The sequence below is a fragment of the Tachypleus tridentatus genome, chromosome 9 (assembly GCF_004210375.1).
Source record: "Tachypleus tridentatus isolate NWPU-2018 chromosome 9, ASM421037v1, whole genome shotgun sequence".
Classification (NCBI taxonomy): domain Eukaryota; kingdom Metazoa; phylum Arthropoda; class Merostomata; order Xiphosura; family Limulidae; genus Tachypleus; species Tachypleus tridentatus.
Genome location: NC_134833.1, coordinates 142431332 through 142454043, shown reverse-complemented (window position 1 = coordinate 142454043; position 22712 = coordinate 142431332). Strand labels below are relative to the sequence as shown.

Here is a 22712-nt window from a genome sequence, read left to right as displayed (position 1 = left end):
AGGAACTCTAAGAAATAGACAGTTAACTTTTTACCACAATAACGTGTTTAATTGCGTTTATGTTTCTAATACGCTATTAAGTTCAACATAATTAAAAGGAATACTCTAGAAACTATTTCACTGTTGCAGTAAAAACCCTTCACCATTTTAGAAAAACAAAATGAAGGTGTGACTCCACTAGAGAGCGTTAGTACTTCAATTTATTTCAACTGACGACTTGATTGCTCACATTATTTTCTACCCAGAAGTAGAATATAAAATAATACGATTGTTTGTTTTTGAATTTCGCACAAAGCTACTCGAGGGCTATCTGTGCTAGCCGTCCCTAATTTTGTAGTGTAAGACTAGAGGGAAGGCAGCTAGTCATCACCACCCACCTCCAACTCTTGGGCTACTCTTTTACCAACGAAATAGTGGGCTTGACCGTCACATTATAACGCCCCCCACGGCTGAAAGGGCGAGCATGTTTAGCGCGACAGGGATGCGAACCCGCCCTCAGATTACGAGTCGCACGCATTAACACGCTTGGCCATGCCGGGCCACAAAGCTACACAATGGGCTATCTGTTCTCTGCCCACCACGGGTATCGAAACCAGGTTTTTAGCGTTGTAAGTCCGCAGACATATCGCTGAGTCACTGGGGGCTGTTAAAGAAGTTATTACTCTATTATTTAAACTTACAATATAAGCACAATACTCTTTCTGGAATTTAAGCACTCAGCTGTGGTAGCAACAGTCTGGGATTGACTATCACATTATAACCCCCCACAGCTAAAAGGGTGAGCATATTTGATGTAACGGGGATTCGAACCCGCGACCTTTAGATTAGTACTCGAGTACCTAACCACCAAGCCATGCCGAGCTTAGCTTTAACTTCTAACTCCTTTTGGTTATTTTACATTTTAAGTATAACTTTAATGAATTTAAAAAATAATGAGTAACGAATAATACATTAGTTTTTTGTTCTCACAGCTACATAATATCTAGCCTGCCAGAGAAGGTTATTGCAGTGACATAATACGTCCATATTAAAAGAGTCACTAACTTCAATTATCCTTTGCTGGCCGAATGGATGATGTCTGTATGTTACAGCCAGCAAATAGGAAACCAAAACGAGAGTAATGGCAATTTCTAAATAAATAACAACAATCGGATTAAAACTGGAATTATAGAAATTATTTTAATTACATATATCTCTCTATTTACATACAAAAATTAAATAAAATTGTGTTTGTTTTTGAATTTCGCACAAAGCTACTCGAGGGCTATCTGTGCTAGCCGTCCCTAATTTTGCAGTGTAAGACTAGAGGGAAGGCAGCTAGTCATCACCACCCACCGCCAACTCTTGGGCTACTCTTTTGCCAACGAATAGTGGGATTGACCGTCACTTTATAACGCCCCCACGGCTGGGAGGGCGAGCATGTTTGGCGCAACGGGTATGCGAACCCGCGACCCTCAGATTACGAGTCGCACGCCTTAACACGCTTGGCCATGCCAGGCCATAAAATCGTGAAAATTCAAGTTCAAAAATTGTGCTGAGAATGGACGGCTTCGACAATAAATATACGAGGCCAACTTGCACAGAATGGCTGGGTCTGTAATAAAATGTAAAGTTTGTTGTTATAACAGAATGAAGAACAAGATGATACACTTGTAATAGAAATCATGTAAACTGTAAATTTTTTCTCACATTTTTCTTAACTTATCCACAACCTATTCAAAATAAGAGAATATAAAAATAGTATTTTAGATCTATCTTTTGTCTCACACAAGATGCCCCTAAGAAATATTTCGTTTACTACTAAAACTCATATATTTGGTTGGATGATAAGAACAAAATATTATCTGAAATACTATTCATATATGTGTATAATACTATAAATGTTACGAACCAAATATTTCATTTTTCACAGTGGAAGAATTCCTTTTGTGGCAATTATTTTTTTTTAGAAATATAACAAACGGGTGTCCAATATCTTTGTCATCTGATTGGAGTAAAATGGCACCAGCACCACGATTTCTGGGATCAATAGCCAATGAAAAAAGCTTATAAAATCAGGTTTCATGAACACAGAGTAAGTGGATAGTAAAGAGTCGACCTTTTCAAAAGCAGATTGACATGGTTCACACCATTTGAAATTTTGATTTTTTCGTCAGTAGGTTTGTTAATGGTACAGTGATGTCAACAACATTGTTACAAACTTCCTGTACTTACATGCACTGAATGGCCAAACACTAAATGAAACGAGCTAAATTCTAACGATTCATGAACAGACTCACGAAAGACAAATAATAATAAAGTATCTTCTTTATCCCAATCTTTCAAATTATCGAGACGGTACGAATGCATCATATTTTTCACAGTAGAATGGGACTTTTCAAGAGCACTTTGCAATTCTGGATAATATACAAAGTTTTGCACCAAATTGATAAACAACTTGTTGAAACAACCCAGATATAGAATTTGATGATTTGCACTAAATTTGATCTGTTTAGCACCGAGCTGGTAAACGACCTATTGGAACAACCCAGATAAAAAAAAATTGATCCCTGATGAGATTAAATTTCTTTGGACCAACCAACAAATATAAATAAATTAATCAAAGCTTTAAAAAATTTTGGAGCTGAAATGTTTCTAAAAGGAATGGCTTCAGGAAATCAAGTGGATGTGCACATGATAGTCAATAAATACTGGCTTCCTAATTGAATTTTTGATAATAAAGTACAACAAAATCCGCAATCATCCGACTGAGTAGTTCTTCGAAAGCTGAGACAGGTTTCAAAGGAACAACTGGAATTTCTGGTAAGGTTTTCTGACCAACAGACAGGTATGACAAGATTTAGAAAACTGAGAAACATTTTTCCTAATTTTTAGACAAAAGAAATTATTCATAATTTTGTCACATATCTTGTAAACACTTTAATGACTTCTAATTGGACGTTTATGGACAACTCTCAATATTTCATCACAAAATACTTTAAAAACAACAATTTTATAAATAATCCAATCCTCTGTAGCTGACTCATTGAGAGACTTCATTTCCTCATAACTACACCATTTTTTAAAAACAACCAGTTGGACCTTTCTTCAGTTCGTCTTTCAAAAGTGTTTATTTAAATAGTAAAGATATCTGCAAATCCTTTTCTTGATCAGCAGTTAGTTTACTTTTAGCAAAAGGAACATCACCAAGTGAACTAGATCCCATACGTCCATTAATGTCACTCACAGAGCAAGACCATTACTTACAAAATCCCCAGCAGATCCAAAACTTTTCTAAGAAAAACCTATAATATCATCTTCTGAATAAGCGTCTATCATTTGTTTTGAGTTCATTTTTTAACTTCAGTTCAAGTCACAGTGCACGACGGAAAACATTTGGATTCTCATCAACTACATCATCCTTAGATGAAAAATTGATCTGCTCACTAACTGCTTTGGATTTGACAACAATCGTTTCCTAAAATAATGATACACTCTTAACTGGCAGAATAGATCTTACTCCAGCCCCAGCTGGCCCCGAGAGTAGGTCTGATGCTAAATAAATCTTAAGAAGTGGAACATTAACAAAGCCACCCTCAACACCCTGAATAATAACAGACTCACCATTAGCAGAACTAGAATACAAGAGCTATATACTTTCTAACAACAATGAACGATTTGCCCCCAGTATTACGTAGAATACGTGTGGGTATGAAGTTAACAGTGTCATTTGTCAAAGACATAGAACCAACAGACAAAAAATGTCTAAATTCCTTCCTGACTACATGAGATTCTCCCAGTGATACAATGGTACGTCTGTGGAAGTTACAACGCGAAAACCGGGTTTCGATACTCGTGGCGGGCAGAGCACAGATAGCCCATTGTGTAACTTTCTGCTTAATTACAAACAAACAGACAGACTACAGTGGCTGAATGAACAACAACGAGTCGTCTGGTGATACTATGTTCATACGTAGACATGAACACATTGGGTGCTACTTCCATTTCTTTTTCAAACTCTATCAATCAAACATAACATGAACAGGTTTTTACAAAAATGGCAGACAGGCCTTGATGGGTTTGATGAAGTTTTATCCTAATAGTGAAAGGAATTTGAACCACAGGAACTGGAACTTAAAATAGGAATCTTCAGCTTAAGTGAATAGAACAGATACAGGCTTTTGTTCTGAGATGGAAGTAATTTCTTTTCATGAAAAGTTGTTTTATGTGTTAAAGTGTAATTATAGGAAAGAGAAGCTGCTCCCTCTAGCGTTTTAACTTTCTTTTCATCCAAGTGAGTTTTGAGGTCTTCACTTGTGTAGCATTTAAATTTCTCAATTAGACATAATTTGTTAGTTTATCCGTGATCTTAGAAAAACACGTAGGTTCAAGAAGTCTTGATAGAATGAAAACCCTAAAGCCCGAGCACTTTCGAAAGGTTCCCTTCTGCCCTTGAAGAAGACGGGTCCACCTTTCGAAAGCATCTCTGTTATAGTGTTTTTATTTCATCTCTTTGTTTATCGAAACTGTTGCCAATATGCACGGAATCAAACCTTCAGTCAAAGTAAACCAACCTCTTTTTTTATGAACAAATTCCATACAAGTTTGATTATCTCGCTTACGATAACCTTGAACATTTTAACGATGAGCTACTTGTGCTAATAGTATGTTTTGAGAATAGTTGCTTTAACCTTGTCTTAATTCTTACAAGTGTTTTATAAGTTAAAACACTTTGCAACACTAATGGCCACTTTTCGGTGGGCCATTCCATTGTTTGGGCAACTTTTTAAAATATTTATCAACTTCATTTTCATTGATGATGGTACTTTAACATATTGATTAAGTTGGACGTTGTCATTTTGCCCTGGATTATCTAATTTCCATTTCTTTCAACTTAATTGTTTAAGCTTTGATACGAGCTTGTTCTTTCTTGGCTTTGAAACAAGTTTCTTCAAGCTCGATTTGTTTGCATTTTAACTGGATTTCCAACTCATCTTTATCACTCAAACACAAATAATCATCGACTAGTATTTGAATACTACGTTTTCATTTCATTTTTTTCTCATTATTTTTAGCCTCTAGTTCTAAAACTTTGACAATTTCGAGCAATTCACTTTTGTTATATTTGTTTTGTTGTTCGAGAAATGGTAATTCAAAAAAAAATCATCCAGAAAGTATGATATAGATCTTGGACATTAGTCCCCAATTTATCATGTTAGATATTACAATTTCCAATAGCTTTAAACTGAGTTAAATTATAATTTAGATTTAGAAGTTAAATAAATGTCGATATGTATCCAATTTAATTTGCTATCAAGAACGATACGCACAGTTTCTTTTTTTTATACAAGTATATTTTAATACACATACAATAACAGCTATTACAAATAATAATTTATGTACAAGAGCTTTACAAGTTTACTAACAATAAAGTCCTATATCTTGTCTGGAGTCTGGAACTTCCTTGATATCTTATCGAGGGTTCACGACTAGAAAAGTAAAATTGAATTTATGTAGGTACATTCATTTAACATGGAGTTAGCTTGCTATGCATTTTTCTTTCTTCGCCTATCACACGTCAAATTTTTCGCCACTGAAGTTTATTAATGTCTTCGTAAAAATACTTATGTCTGCTGTGAATACACTTTGTACTGTAATCTAAATGAGATATTATCAGTCGTTTAAATACAAGGCAGCATACAATCTGCGAATTAGAGCACATTCCAACATTTTTGTCGTGTAGAAGCATTTTCTGTATCACTGAATGATCACATTAAAAACGGTTCAACATTCTTCTCAGACATGATGTATATTGAATTTGTTGTTAAAACCATATTTAAAATTTTGTTTGTTTAGAATTAAGTACAAAGCTACTGTCCACCACGAGTGTCGAAACACGATTTCTCGCCGTGCAAGACTGAAGACATACCGCTGTGCAATTGGAGGGTAATGTGCGCTACATCACACTTAAACAGTATAAACAAAATACACTTAGTTAAAATAGACTCTCCAACCTGAATAATATATGACGAATCAATTTTATTAACCGCTATCGTCTCGTACCCATCAATACCCATAAAAAAGACACAGACAGTATAATTAATTAAAGAATACATTTTTCTAGCAAACACAACCTTTAAAAATGTCAGCACAATGATTGTTTCCTGTTTAATAGCTATTATAAAGATAGAAGATACTTTGTACAAACAAAAGAAAGAAGTAGCAATAGGTAACAGACCATTGTTGTTGTTTTGTTTTGAATTTCGCGCAAAGCTACTCGAGCGCTATCTGCGCTAGCCGTCCCTAATTTAGTAGTGTAAGACTAGAGGGAAGGCAGCTAGTCATCACCACCCACCGCCAACTCTTGTGCTACTCTTTTACCAACGAATAGTGGGATTGACCGTCACATGATAACGCTCCCACGGCTGAAAGGACGAGCATGTTTGGTGCGACCGGGATTTGATTCCGCGATTCTCGGATTACGAGTCAAACACCTTAACACGCTTGGCCATGGCGGGCTCTGGTAACAGACCAGCAGTCACATTTGTAGAAATATTCATGTATACACTTGATTCGTATAGAAACAAAATAGGTTTAACTCCAGAAGTGTGGTACAGATACATCGATAACACATTTGGTATATGGAATCATGGAAAAAAAAAATGCATTACAACTGCTTTACCAATTCCTAAACAATTTCCACCCATCAAACATGTTCATACCATGACCAGACATTACAGCCATAAAAGTTCAAGACAGAACGAATACGGAGTTCTATTTCTAACAAAATATGTAAGAATCTGGTATTTCTCTATTACATATCTCATCAATCAAACAGGGTACAATAAAATAAATGAAGAATATATATCGAAATTGTTCCACGCCTAATGCCATTCAAACAGTACAGAAACGAGCACTTATGACGAAATGATTACCCCGAAAATTACATTGATAAAATAAGAAAAACAGACATCAAATAACCACCACAACAACAAACCCCCAAAATAAAACAATCTTACAGCAAACATTTCTTTCACAAACATCACAATCACAACTAAAATTCGTAAAGTCATTAAACAATGCTAACTGACGATCAACAAAACACAATAATCGAGTAAAACACTGAAAGAAAAAATAGCTCGTTCCATATACTGAAAAACAAAATGTAACATAAAATAATGTTATGCTAAAAAGCAAAACAAAAATGGTGTTGGATAAAAATGCCTTATGAAACATGTAGTCTATAAAATATGCACCCTCTTTCCATTTCCTGCAGGCACCCATGAAAATATACAAATTATAGTCACTCATCTCTAGCTTTAATGTTTCTAAAAACGCCAAGAACTTCTATATGTCTACGTCAAGCTAAGTATTATATATGCGTAAACTAAAAGATGTGAAAAAGTACAATCCAAACCAGTTTCTGTGAACGTTTGAAGTATCATGTAAACACAAGCTCGTCAAAAATAAAAATAACGCGGTAAGTACACCCCATACTATACCATAACGTTACATTTCATAGTTAATTAAAATAAATAAATTTTACGTTTTTTGTTGTTTTTGAATTTCGCACAAAGCTACTCGAGGGCTATCTGTGCTAGCCGTCCCTAATTTAGCAGTGTAAGACTAGAGGGAAGGCAGCTAGTCATCACCACCAACTCTTGGGCTACTCTTTTACCAACGAATAGTGGGATTGACCGTAACATTATACACCCCCACGGCTGGGAGGGCGAGCATGTTTAGCGCGACGCGGGCGCGAACCCGCGACCCTCGGATTACGAGTCGCACGCCTTACGCGCTTGGCCATGCCAGGCCTTAAATTATACGAAATCAAGTTTCACCAACAAAGAGGCAGAAAAGTGCAGATGAGGGAATCAAACGTCGGTAAGTTCCATTGTGAGCCAATAACATTGTCAATTCATAAAATAATTATTGGTAAAAATCAGTTAGATTTACAACTTATAATATATTCAAAAGCCAATGCTTTTTGCATCACTTCGTTTCAACAATGACTTTTATGCCATGTTGTTAGAAAACATATATGACTTCTTAACATACAATTTCTGTTGATTAAAGAGGTTTGTTTTATTGAAAACATTAGTGATATAAGATCAAATATATTAATTAGCAAATCATTTAAGTTTCAAATTTAATCGATATTTTTATTTTTATTTTAAATGTTATGCACTTGGTTCTAAGCTAGGTGATCCCAATGCTACGTCTTAACTTTAGACTTATTACACCAATGCTCACTACACTTATAAGGTTTCATGGCACCCCTTCCTCACAGCCATAACGCAACCCCGTCACTAAAAATTGTAATGAGCAGATAGTGTTCGTATTATTCTATCTGAATAAATGCATTTTAACTCTTATGACTCCTATTTTGAGAAATCAAGCGTAACGTGACACACACTGGCTTTTATATAGGTTAGATTTAAGATAATGATTTTGGGTTATAGTTTTGTTGCTAAGCGACACAGACAAATGAAGTGTTACTAAATAACAACTGACTTATATGTTAGTTATTAGAACACTTGTGAAACAACTATAACATTCTAGACTGTTACTAACACGTTACGAGCGTCTCAAATAGTAGAACACCAAAAGCAGTTTAAATATGTTTTCACATAAAAGAGTTATTATATTACTAACCATTTTGAAGCCTCAAGGCAAAACGTTGGCTGGAATAAAAAATATTTTAATTATAGTTTAGATAGTAAAGGTTGTTTTTACTGCCAAGATTTATCTTACACAACAAACAAATTTTATCAGGTTGCTTTAGGATTGGATCATTTTCAAAGCACGTACAGTGAATATTGAGCTTTCCATATATGGAAGTCATGCACATACCGATAATTTCCGAACTTTGTATGTAATGAAAATAATATACCGTTTTGCTTCAGGTTACTTCAGTTTTTACATTTTGGAAGAAACATTTAGTAGCTTAAGTACAAGTATAATTTATAGTTCAATGTTAAATTTAAAAACAAAAAAAAATGTTTGGTTAGAAAATCAGAAACAGACGTCACACTCATTCGTAGTAATTTAGTCATGTGACAGTGGGTGGCGTCAAACTTCTTCCTGGTATTCTGCCATTATGGTATGATGTCATCCATTGTAAAACCGAACTACCGTTGAAAACCGAAAGGGCTTCCCTCGAGTTTCGTGTATGTGAGATGACTCATGGGACGTTTGTGGGTCTAAATAAAATAGTTCGGGTAGTTAAAGGACAAATATCTAAAGTTACGAATTTCTAAGAAGATACAGGTAGAATCTATTATACAGTATAAGAAACACGCACTCGTGAATGTAAGATAAAGTAAAATTTGTCACAGCTGATAATCGTTGATTTCACTTAAGCCTCTGGAGCCCTGTTTTTGTTGGTTGATTCGAGTGTGTAAAACTTTATGTTATCTGTGTAACAGTTTGTTATTAACTTCACTCCAGAGATTTGGATTTCTTCATTGTTTTTCTGTCATCGTAGCAAAAAGCTCAATATCAGTATCAGCACGGTAGTGTTTAAGAAACCGAATATAAGTATTCTCAAATATGTATACGAATGAAAGTGCCCCAGAATCAATACAGTATACAGGAGCCAGCAATATCTTATCTGTAGGAAATGGAACAGAAGGTTCAACAACAACGACGGTAAGTATATACGAATTTTAAAAATAAAACACTCAAAAGTCAGCCCGCTTCATCCAAATATTGCTCAGTTTTTGTTTAAATTAACTACATTCACAATATCTGAAGGTAAACTAGTACTACCCTGTTAGAAAAATAAAGTTGTCTTTGTTGAAGATTACTTGTAGTCGTACCCTGCCAAAATTAATGTTTGTGACCCCTAGTTTTATCATTCTCACCATTTAGTACGAGAAAAAGATGATGTATTAACATTATCAATTCACTTAACGATCTTACACACCTCCATCAAATCCCCTCTACATCTTTTTTTGTTTAATAGAAAGCCACTTCAGAAATCTTAATATGACATTGTGTGACAGTCTTTCTATCTAGTAGCTTCCTCTGAATCCTTTCTCTCAATTCAGTGCACTTTTTAACATACCAAGCTGAAAATTGAACACAGTACTCCAAATGTGACCTGACAAACAATCTATACATAATACAGTGAAATTATAACCTCTTTAGACTTCAGTATTTTTGTAGATACAACCTAAAATCCTATTTGCTCTACCACTAGCAATTATACATTGCTTGGATGACTTAGGAGGCGAATCAACCATTTCAACAACATCATTTTTTTTTTTCCATCACAACATTACTGTTATTTCCATCTAGAGTATACTCATAATCATTTAAGTTTACTTATATTGAATTCAAAACTTGGTATTTTATCTAAAGAAAAATGTGAAAAATGGTTTAGTAGTAATAATCATAATAATATATATGTGTAAACACTAAGGACAGCACTGAATTTTATTATATATATAAATAGTTTTGTTTTTCTGTACTTTACAAGACTTGAATGGTTTTTTTATAATTCAGAATAAAAAATAGATTTATCATTAGTAAATAGAACTTTGAGTTTTTGACATGGCAACATTCTTTTTTATTTAAATTTATCCTTATTAATTTCTCTGACCCTTTCTTCTTCTATAGAAATTATTGCTAGACTTCTTAATCTCTCCTCCTATTCCAAAGTACAGAAATGTTTGTCAGCTGTAGTCTTAAAAACTGTCTTTAGTCACTTGTTATCCAAAGTAACTAGGTTACACAATTTTTTAAATCAATAAAAATATATCGGTAAAAATTTCTTTGACTTTTACATATATGAAACAAGACCTTGTGTGGAGTTAAATATTGTGGTACTTAATTTTATATTAAGCACTGAACACAAGCTTTTGCACAAATATCACTTTTATCTTTACTGGTGAGTATTTTTTTAAGTAGTGATGTCTTATGTCCAATTTCACCTGTACAGAAATCAGTTGTACTGTATTTTGTATGTGATTCTTTGTTATAGAGGTTTATGATACAGTTTTTATGAGTATTTGTTTTATTTTTGTTTCTGGGATAACATAAATCTTGTATGGATATTTATATTATATTTATGTGTTAATCTTTACTCTATTCCTGTAAGTCCTCCTTTTAAGTTATCCATGAATGAAATTTTTTCAGTGATTATTTTGTTATGCTATTTTTTGTGTATTGTTTTCAGTGATATTGAGTTGATCAGGGTTATAATCCACTATAATAAAAATGACTTTTTATTTTGTGAACTTTTGTAACAGGGAACTAGTTAGGGCCTGTAAAACATTTGGTTAAGTATGTAATTATCACTGGTGTAAACTGTGTAAGTTAAAAGCATTAGACCTTGTAACATCTCTAGATTTTTAGTATTTTATATGACTGGAAAGCCTCATTAACATAGTTTTCACTATGTGTATGGCCAGGTGGCTTAAGGCATCGATTCGTAATCTGAGGGTTGCGGGTTCAAATTCCTGTCACAAAACATGCTCACCCTTTCAGCCATAGGGGCATTATTATGTGACAGTCAATCCCACTGTTTGTAAAAGAGCAGCCCAAGAATTGGTGGTGGGTGGTGATGACTAGCTGCCTTCCCTTTAGTCTTACGCTGCTAAATTAGGGATAACTAGCGCAAATAGCCCTCAAGTAGCTTTTCGCAAAATTTAAAAACAAACGCTGTGTATCTTTGTTTTACCTTTACTGAAATTATGAAATGGTTGGGTGTTGGCAATATTCAGAAAGTTAATTGTGTAATTACTTTTATTTTCACCAGGAAATTTTAATGTCCTCGGATGTTCTGTAGGTATATATAGAAATTGTTTATTCTTGGAATTGAACCCGAAGTATGTTAGTTAGGGTAAAAATGTATTACTTGTTGTTACTTAGAGAGAGAGTATGGCTAGGTCCTGGGATAGAGGATTTCCCAGGCTAAGTCTGTGTGGGTGAATAGATTATGTTGTGTGATGTTGGAAATATACTTTTGTGGAAAGCTGTAAAAGCTGAATCAACATTTCAGCTTCTCTTTAATTGTAATCAATAACTGGAGACTTTCACTACAAAGCCTAAGTTTTGATGACATTTTCTTTGAAAAATTGCAGTAAATGTAATTAAGACACATATACTGCTCATTAGTAAGTTTTTCTGTGTAACCTATTGATAAATATCTAATTTTATTGTACTGTTTTTGTTTGCAGTTTTTACCAATAACATTTATTATGTTAATAATCATGACGAAGATATCCTTTTTATAATTGTTTTATTTTTCTCATGTACTAGTTTTTCTTTATTGTTCATAAAAACTGGCTTAAATTGATATGGAGGATAGGAAAATTGTATTCCTCTTTTAAGATTTGTAGAATTGTGTACTTGGGTTAAAAACACAACTGAGAAAAGACTTATTGTTAAATGGAAAATTTGATAACATGGAAAAGAATAGGTTATGGAAACTAAGATCTAATTGTTTTTTAACAACTATTTTAAAGAATTGTTAATTTGGACACTAAAAGTGAAGGAAATACTTGTAGGAGTTGTAAACTTTAAGTTATACAGTATAGAGGGGTTAAGTACTTTGAAATATTTAATTTTGTACTTGAATGAGGGTGGAATAGTTTGTTTAATAATGTAGTATATACTGAAAGTTTAATTGTAACTTGTACTTTATTGGCTGAAAGATTAACATGTATTTTTAAGCTCTATAATAGAAAAACTAAAAATATTTTTGTGAAGAAGATAAATACTATTTTGCTTTTATTAAAGTTTAGAGCAGTTGTTTTAATATATTTTAGTTAGGGACAAACAGTTTTAAGTTTCTTTCACTGCAAGTTGAACTAGGCCTAATTCTACAACATTAGGCTTAATACTAGATTTGTAAATGTAACATGTTTTGGGATAGTAGGACTAAGTTACAAGATACTAAAGCTGCTAAGTATTGGATTAAAATTATAATGAATGTTAAGTAAGGAGCAGGTACTTTAAATTTGAAATTATTATTTCTATTATTTTGTAGTTGCTGAGAATTTTAATACATCAATGAAATATCTAAATATGCAATTTTGATGTGTGCAACTAGAGGTGTAGTGTAATATGTAACTAATATTATCCTTATTAGCTAATACATGATTTCTATCAGGTTAATCTATAAACTGTAAAATAGCTTTAAAATGTATAGTTATTGGATGAGTAGATTGGAAATAGAGAATAAAGGCTAGCCATCTTCATATAGTTAGAGGTAATTTAGGTGTAAATAAGGCAGTATTTACAAGTTCTGATAGGTGCCAGGAGTGGCTTATGCTTGAAACTTGTGGGCATGATTATGACTTTCAGGAGGCTTAGAAAGACATGGTACACTACACTTTCAGAGAATGTTTACTTGGGAATAAATTGCACATAGCTTTAAGGAAGATTACATTATTAGAAGGTGAAAGTAATAGATTAGAATAAAAAGTTAATTAAGTAGACTAGGAATTGGATAGTCATCCACATAAAAGCTATTTATGGGAGGGGAAAATAAGCATGCTAGGTTTTCAAAGGTGCAAATTAGTAAGAAAAAAATGTTAAAAATGTAGAGAAATATAGGTTCAATTAGCATCTAGATAGCAGTCTGTAAGTTAAACAATTGTCTACTTGCACAGAGGAATTTGGTGACCAAGAGTTTTTGATATTGGAAACATTCTTAGTAATTTACTAAAATGATTTGTCCTAAAGAGCATAGAAAGGTTATGAATACGACTGGCTAGAATTTGTTTGCCAAGTGATTATTAAGTTCAGGATGTTATAGAGAGTGCTGGCTGCTGAGAGTTTAGTTTCTGACATCATAGAACACACTTTATTTTTTACTGCATGTAGGAACAAATAATGACCAAAACTGTATATGGGATAAGCTTTTTAAAAGTTATAAAGAACTTCTTGGGAAGGTTAATGATAAAAATAGACATTTGACCCTTCTGGGAATTGTCTGGGTTTAGTTGGGGGAATGAGCTACTTTGTAGTACCCAAGGCTTAAATGAAAAATTATGGAGGATATAGTTAGAAGAACTTCTAACTGTATTCATTAATAATAGTTTAAACTAAACTTGGATAGTAATGAGAGGGCTTGCAAAATGAGGAATAAACAAATTGGTAGGATAGTAAAGCAATGAGCAGATTGGAAAAAGGAGATTTAAAGCTAAACATAGTAAAATTGGTAATAAGCTACATTATCATTCTAATGTAGGGAAAAAAGTTAGGGTTCTAGCTGCAGTGGAAAACTGTGACATGATGGTAGTTACTAAAGTTAGTTTTGGAGAATGTTCATTGTAAAAAAAAATTTTAAATTTTAGGTTATGAGGTAATGGAAGCAAATTTAATAGAGGAGGGTTATGGCTCTTTATTTAAGAGAGGCACTGCATCCCATTAATATTGAAGATATAAAATGCTTATTTAGAGGATGTATGTATATGGATGTCAAGCATAGAGAGGTTTTAATTGGCAAACTTGTAGACCACTTTATCAGACAGATGAGGTCAATGAGAAATTCTGTAATGAGATCAGGGTTGTAGCTAATAAGGTTAATAATGTATTAACTATGGGAGACTTAAATTGTAAACATGCTGATTTGTATCGCATGGAGCCAAGTAGTGAGGGAAGAGATGTTTTTTGAAGTTATTTGTAATTCTTTTTCTGTACAATACAGAGAGGGGATGTAACTATACATTTATTGTTCACCATTAATGAAGACATAATTGCAAAAGATAAAGTATTAAATCATCTGCCAGTTCATCTTTTTTCTTAATTAACATGCAAGCCATATAACAAATGTCTAAATATGAAAAATGAGTTACTGTGTTATATGTGTTGTGAACTGTGGTGTCTGTCTAAGCATTTCTGTATTTCCTGTTTATGATGGCCACATCCAATACTGCATTTGAAAAATATGCAAGTAAAGCTCGATAGTTACTTTTCAAACCAACTGTCATTCACCTTTCAAAATGTCATGCAACTTAAATAATAAAAATGTATATTTACCATACTTTATTGTTGAGCATCTCTATGTATGACTGAACTGTTTAATAATGATTTTTTGCATTGGGCAGTATATTTCGGACAAATATAACACAATTAACATTTTTGGAGCCCATGAAATAATTTAGATTCACATGGTCAATATACTTTAACTTTGGTTAACTTTAACTTGTAGATAATAATATATACAGTAAAACTTGTAATATCATAGTAAATTTCAATGTTTTTATGGAAAAGTAAAAAAATAAAATAAAATTTTGAAATGGGTATTAATCAATATACTTGAAAGAAAAGTAACACATTAAAAAAAAGTAAAAATTGAAGAGTAGTTAAATAGTAACAAATTGTGTACAGAAGTTGAAAAACTCAGGCATGCTTATCAGAAGTATTTCAGACTTCTGGAAGTTACCTTTTCCCAGACAAAACATTTTATTATTGTTGGTAATATTCAAAATTTTTTTCTGTAGTAGATTATTTTGCATATAAGTTTGGCTACCGTAAATCTCTCATATAATGATGCATTTAAAATAAAAACATCATTTTGAAATGGTTCTTCTGACAATATCACTCATGTTATTAGTTCAAATTCTAACAAAATTTTATTAGATAAGAATGTGAAAAGCTGTATCTTTTGTTGTTTTCATGAGGGGTTGATGTGTTGAATAGTTTTCTGTCATCTTGCCTTTTCTTTTATTCCTGTATAGTTTTTGCACACAGGAAATCTCACCTAAATAAAAAGAGTGATATGAACTTGATGAATTAAGGCATTAAGTTTTTCATGTAATAATTATACATTTGTTTTAACTAAACCCATAAGGACATTTGCCAAAAATGTAGAATCTTGCATTTTGTAAAAATTTTATAACTTATTGAAAAATACAATACTGCATATTTTTCACCCCTTGAAAAGAATTTTTCAACAAAATCTGCCACACGTGAGCACAAGCACACACTTATTAATTTTCTCTGTAATTATAACCATTTAGAAGCTTAAGTATGTTCAGGATGAAAAAAATGTATTTTAATTGTTTTTTAATAGTTCACAAACATTAGTGGCCTTACATCTGGTGTTCCTACTCGTACAACTCCTACTGTGACTCCGACAACCCTGAAGAATATTGAAACTCTCTTTGAACTACAGTCCATCCCTCCAGCCCCAATGGAACATCAACACCAGGCAGGATTTGTCCCTCCTGTTGTGAATGTTTCAACATCATATCAACCTCTTCCTATAATCAAGCAGGAAGAAGATCCAGAGTGGATGGCCTCAGTCCATAGCCAATCTACCTGTAACAGCTTCTTTTCAGAAGATTCACTATCCATGTCTCCTCCACCTGCAGTAACAACTACCTCGGCATCGAAGCCCCGCAACTCAGGGGGCAGGAGACCCAAAAATGAGAAGGTTAATCAAAATGCTTAATTCTGTTTATTTGTTCAAGATGTGTGTGTGTGTGTGTATATATATTTTAATGAACTAATGGTGTCAAGATTTTTTTACCATCAGTTTAATGTATTTTAGTTGTTTCATTAACAAAAAAATATGTTGTCCTGAGCTTATTTTAAAGCTGTGAACTTTTATTTTATTCAAGCATTATAGGAGATTCATGTTTCACATTTATCAAGTTTGGACTGCTGTTTGGAAATTGTTATATATATATATATATGTATGTATACTGGGAAGCCCTAATCAGATTGTAAGAAGAAAAATTATATGGCAAAAGTATATACATCTCTGCATATCAATAAGTTGTAAGGTATGTGCTTGCACACACACATGCATGTGTGAAAATATGTAATATTAATTACTAACAAATGAGTTACTACTATATAATTCAAGCTACTAGAAGCTATAAAAAGTATCTTGGTGGTGTGTACATTGACAACAGGTGTCACCAGAAGAAGAGGAACGAAGGAGAGTCCGTCGAGAACGAAACAAACTAGCTGCTGCCAGGTGTAGAAAACGAAGATTAGACCACACAAACAACCTTTTAAAAGTAAGTAAATACAACTTAATATTTAATATTAAAAAAAGTATCAAGAGAAACTGACCACCTAACTATTATTGCACTACTCTTAGAATTTTGTAGAATTTAGTTAATTTGTGTTTTAGTTCTAAATGAGTGTTTTTACAAAAACAATTTTTTAATATGTTCAGAAAAGGAGTACATCTAAGGAGAATTGACCATCTATTAATTACTGCTAAATTCTACATTTGTTTCAACTCTTTAATGGGTCTTGCTACTTTTGAAGTGGAATGTTGTCATTGCTATAATTATAGTACCCAGCTGTATTTGTAACTTCTAAGATAGGGATGAATTTTTTAAAATAATAAAAATTTGAATTGATATAAAGCTGAAGTACATGTTTCATGTATTGAAAATGTATTTTTGTATTATTAATGAATTGTCCACTTTTATGATGTAACTGATTTTCCAGCAAGTTTCTTGTAGCTAAGTACAGGATGTGTGGAGCTATATTTGTGAGTCATTTAGTGGTTTATTGTTAGAGAAGATAAAAATATGCTCTTGTTTGTCTAAAGACATTTGGAAGATGCGAGTCATGTAGCAAAAGTGAGTCATTATGAGCTCTATGTGGAACTGTGGGTATAGTAGCATGACTCACTTGTCTAATATAGAAAATACGAATCAGACATGAATGTAATAATATAGTACCAGAAGACTGTAGATCAAACTCAAGAAATGGGAATACTGCTTATCACTTAAAAACAAGGCTGTTAAAATCTTTCAAATATTTCATGGTATTACACTTTGAGTAATATTTTCTTGATTATGTACTATTCAACAGTTTTTCAGAACTTATTCTAAACTGTGTATTAAAACAGTGTAGCTACAGATAATCTGGTATGGTAAACTTGTACATAGTTTATTTCTATTGTGAATTGCAATAGACAAAAGAAAGAAACTTGAAATTCACATTAGCTATGTCCAATAATTCAGATTTTTTGTAGCCATTCTTTGATAAAACTTCATTAATTACTAAATGTCATTCACAGAAATCTGGGAAACTGAAATTGTATACACATTTATTTACATAGAACTAACTGCTCTACCCATTAGTTATCTTAGATTTAGTTTTAAGGTGGATATTAACAGATGCAAAGATTAGAGAAAATTATTTGAAAACCCACAAAGTTTCATATTAATTTTATCAATAGGAAACTGATGGTCTAGAAAAAAAACGACTGGCTTTACAAAATGAAATTCAGTTACTGACATCGCAGAAGGAGGAGCTTGACTTTCTATTGACAGCCCACAAAGCCACTTGCAAGCTGGTCACCACACACAGAGCTGTTGATAATGGGAAGGGGTCATCTGATAGTCTACTATTAAAAAATGGGCCTAACCCTTCATGTGGAGATGGAATCTCTATCAGATCAAAACCAGTTTCTAGGCCAACATCTCTTCCAGTGTCATCCACATATCTGTGCTCTTCAGGTCTTCCAACCACGGGGATATTCAACATGGATTCTTTAATGGAAGGGGGAACTGGACTGACACCTGTATCATCTGGAGCTACAGTCGTGATTTCATGTTCAGGACAACAGAGGAACTCCGGTAGTGAATTGTCCAGTCCAGACAGTGTGAATCCTCCTAAACTGGTGTCTCTGTGACACAGTCTTTAAAATTCTTTGTCTAATTGTATGAACATTTTAAGTTGTTATCTTAGGTTTAGTATTTATATCTTAAACTTGTGTCTGAGTCTTCTCTAGAATAGAATGACTGTAATAATGGTTGAAACCAATGTTTTATCTGTCTTGTGTTTATTATTGAATTCGCATGCTATAAGTATTATGTTTATGAAAGTACCCCTTTTTTGTTACTTGTATTTGTTACCTCTGTTATTAATGTTAAGTTAATTTGTACATGCATTTCAAAGTGATTTGTTTTATTACTAGGTAATAATTTTGTGTTTGATCTATTTAAATTTCTATTTCTGAAATTGATTGTAAATTGTTAACATATAATCTCTAATGATTTATACAATTGTTCAATTTTCAACAATGGCATAATGTTTTAAAGTCAGTTTTATTATTAATCCAGCACTATTAATAAAAGCATGCATCTTCACGTGTCTTTGAGTTATGACACCTAAGCATATTCATATACAAAACTTAAGTTATACCAATAGTTCATGTTATTTCACTGAAATCTCATACTGCATGTGTTTTATTGAGAAGTATCACCAATGAAAATTTGTAACTGCTATATAGAGTTAAGTTACTGAGGTAATTGTAAAACGTATAAACCCACAGGGTACACCTACCTCTTCATATTTTTTTTATAGAAGATGAAATATGTAGTTCAAAAGTAAAGCAAAGTATAGGTAATCAAGCTTTATGGGTAAATAGTGAAAAACAAATCACTCCCTCAACAGTCAAAATCATCTCTCATTCTAATAATGCATTTTGGTTCTTTCAGTTACTCCACTTGTATATATTTTATTTTTACATTATCTGTGCAATTACGTTTTGTTAAGGACATATAAATATGGAAGAATAATTTTTTTCCAAAATAAGTGTTCAAGATATATGGAATTAATTTTAAGTTATGGGAAAATAAATAAAAGTAAATGGAAAGAAGAAAGGTAGAAATAGAAAAATATGCAAAAAGAAACAATGTATTAATACATTTTATGTGGGGGGGAACTAGGGAAGAGTTTTTAAATCTTTGATTGAGGGTAATAAATGTTAAGATCAGGTATTTTGAATACCTGGGGTTAATTTAGTCATAATGTTGGCTCCTTGAAGTAAGAAGTATATAGAAGGCTTCTGGAACGATTATTTTCCCTTGTTGAGTAAGCTTGATGGGTGATGTTTCAAGCAGATTCCAACTTGATGACAAGTATTGTATATTAAAATCTAAGCTCCAAAAATAATCTCTCTCTCAAGTGTCTTATCTGCAAAGCCTATTAACTGCTGTGTGATTAAATATTTCTATATCAATGTTTTATCACTATTTTTAAAAAGTAACTCTTAATATTTGGATGTTAATTTGTCCAGTCTTCACAACTAAGCTCATGTCAATAGTAATGTTTCACTTCACAGCTGTTTTTGTTTCAGAAAAATTTATCAGGTATGAACTATGAACTCTCTTTCTGTGACAATGATAACCTATCACAAATGTTTAGTTCTATTATGTTATCATATTATTCTAGCTAAGTATGACTTGAAGTGTGTGCTGAAGAAAGCAAGATATTACCTTAATTAATTTACTAGATAAATGTAAATAGGTAAAGTTTATTAAAGGACATTTTATTTACCTTAAATTCCCCCCCCCCCCCAAAAACACCACTGATTAGTTTTTAAACCTTGTAAATTAATACTGCTTTCCTGATAATACTTTAAGTGAGATGAAGTTCATGAATTCATTCATATTTTCCCTGAAGTGAAAGGTTTTACTTTTTAGTAGAAGAAAAGGGAAGTTAATGTGTTAGAAAGTGAAACACTGCAAATGTTGTTTAGTGATATATATTACTTTTCAACCATGCATTTAGATGCATCAATAAAACTTGGTAAACTTTATGGTGAGAGGAACTAAATTGACTAGAGTTCCATCTATGGAATTCGTTTATTAGATTATTTTTGTTGTACACTGAAGTTTAGTTTAAAAGTAGTAATAAGAGAAAATCCTTTGTAGTGGTTAAATAGTTCAGGTTCAGATTTCAAACAAAATATCTAAATCATTAGTTATCATGAAACTATAAACATTACATTTGTGAAATGTACTAAAGGTCATAATCACACACATGCACAAACAAAAAGTAAGTACGTAGGTTCTGTATTTATGAATAAAATGTTATCTTGTTTTCTTCATAACTGATTTTCTAATCAGAATTTTCATTTTACTTTTTGTCTCCCAGGATTAACCATCATAAATCCTTTTGTGAAGAGAAATGTTCTATGATTAATAAAACTTTTTTTTCACGTGTTTTAATGATGGCAAAATGTTCGAAGTGAGGATTTTGTCACTGCTAAGACCATATCTGCTATACGTACATGAAATGTGAGGCAATACATAAACAGTTTTTAAAATGTATTATTATTGTAGAACCGTATATTTCAATGAAAAAACAAAATTAGTTTCCAAAGATATTTTGAATAAGGTATAATTGATTATATTTCTTTTACTTAGTTTGTGTAAATATGATTGAAAAAGTTATTTATTTTGTTTTTGTACAGATAGAAATTTTATTTTGTGCTTTACCAGAACATCATAAAGAAGGTAATTGGTAGCAAAAATTAGTAGATTAATTTTCTGAGATATTTGTATGTGTTTATAATTAGAATGTCTATGCAATAATATGAAAAGAAGTACAGTAAACTATCTAGTCTGTGCTAAACAAGCCCAATATTGTGGGTTGTTGGTTTTCGTGAATTATTGAGAAAGATAGTTTTTTTTAGTTGTTAAGAGTATTTTTAATTTGGTACTATCAAAATGTTTAGGGATAACTACATGGAATGTAGCAGATAAGACATGCAACACGAGTTAAGGACAAAAATTGTTTGCTTATTTTCAAAATATCTTTTTTTTTTATAAATGATTTCATTCAAATGTAATAGCATAAGCAGTATCCATTGTATGTATAATTAATATGAAGTGGTTGTTGTTGGGGTGCATTTAGGACTTTTATATCAAACCCTATTTTTACTGCTGTCTAATCTTTAAGGCTTTTGTAAGATTGGAGCATATTTTTGTACCCTTGGACAAGAACAATTTTTTTAAAAAGAATTTTCTAATAAAGACATCTCTACTTGCATTATTTAATATTTATTTTTATATATTTCAAAACATTTTCATTGTTTAAAGACACTTATTCATGAAAATTAACCCTAAAATCAGATGCTTGTTTTTATACTGTTTTGCATTCATTACCACTGATGTTCACATACTTCATCCTGTTGAATGATTGCATGTTTCCACTTGTCACAATATTTAGTGTAATGAATTAACAAAAAAAAAAAAAAATTGAGTGAAGTCACTCATTTTCTATGAAAAACCTGAAGAGGGCCTTAACAGTAACTAATGGGATTAATTACTTGAATTTTTTAGGTACTACAATGCTGTCAAAACTTTATTACTTTTGAGAAAAAATATATAAGTGCCTCTTCCAATGCAAGATATTCATAAACTCAAATCATAAACATGTATTAGGAAGAGTGGGTTTAGAAGTTTCAAGGTTGAGATATTCCTTGAAGTTAATGGCTTTGTAAAATATAAAAATATGGATAAACCTAAGGCACCAGGACCATCCATAAAGAGACCTGCAAGAAGTCGTACCTTGATTATTGTAAGTATAGTGGACATTTTTGTAATGTATGAACATAATGGTCAATATGCACAAGTTACTTCCATGGTATGTTACGCAGCTGGAAATAAAATTATATTTGTGCTATTTCATGCTAAGACGTACATGTCAAATCCTAAATGCAGTACCTATGGATGGATAGATGGATGATAGGATTACTGAAATAAGTCTTGAGAAAGTACTGTTCTTCAATGCCAAATTGGATATGGAAAGCTGCAGGGAGAAAAGGTGTGTTTCAAGCAGGACTTGAAACAGGAACTACTCTGTTTCTTAAGGTTTCAGGCCATTTGTGTTCTTGGTCTTCTGGTTGGAATTTCAAAGTGTATCCCAAAATTATAATTTAACCACTGAGCTTAGAAAGGAACCTTTCACAAAAAAAACAAACACTGAAGGACTATTGTCAAGATCAGGTCATC

At 32.4% G+C, this 22712-nt stretch overlaps 1 protein-coding gene across 1 annotated transcript; it reads left to right on the top strand.

Moving 5' to 3' along the window:
• The first annotated feature begins 9096 nt into the window (after nucleotides 1–9096).
• LOC143226548 (uncharacterized) lies at nucleotides 9097–21747 on the top strand. The gene is made up of 4 exons (XM_076457658.1): nucleotides 9097–9630; nucleotides 16010–16372; nucleotides 16857–16964; nucleotides 18146–21747. The coding sequence occupies exons 1-4, from the start codon at nucleotides 9532–9534 to the stop codon at nucleotides 18599–18601; spliced, it is 1026 nt and encodes a 341-aa protein (XP_076313773.1). The 5' UTR covers nucleotides 9097–9531; the 3' UTR covers nucleotides 18602–21747.
• The last annotated feature ends 965 nt before the right edge of the window (nucleotides 21748–22712 follow it).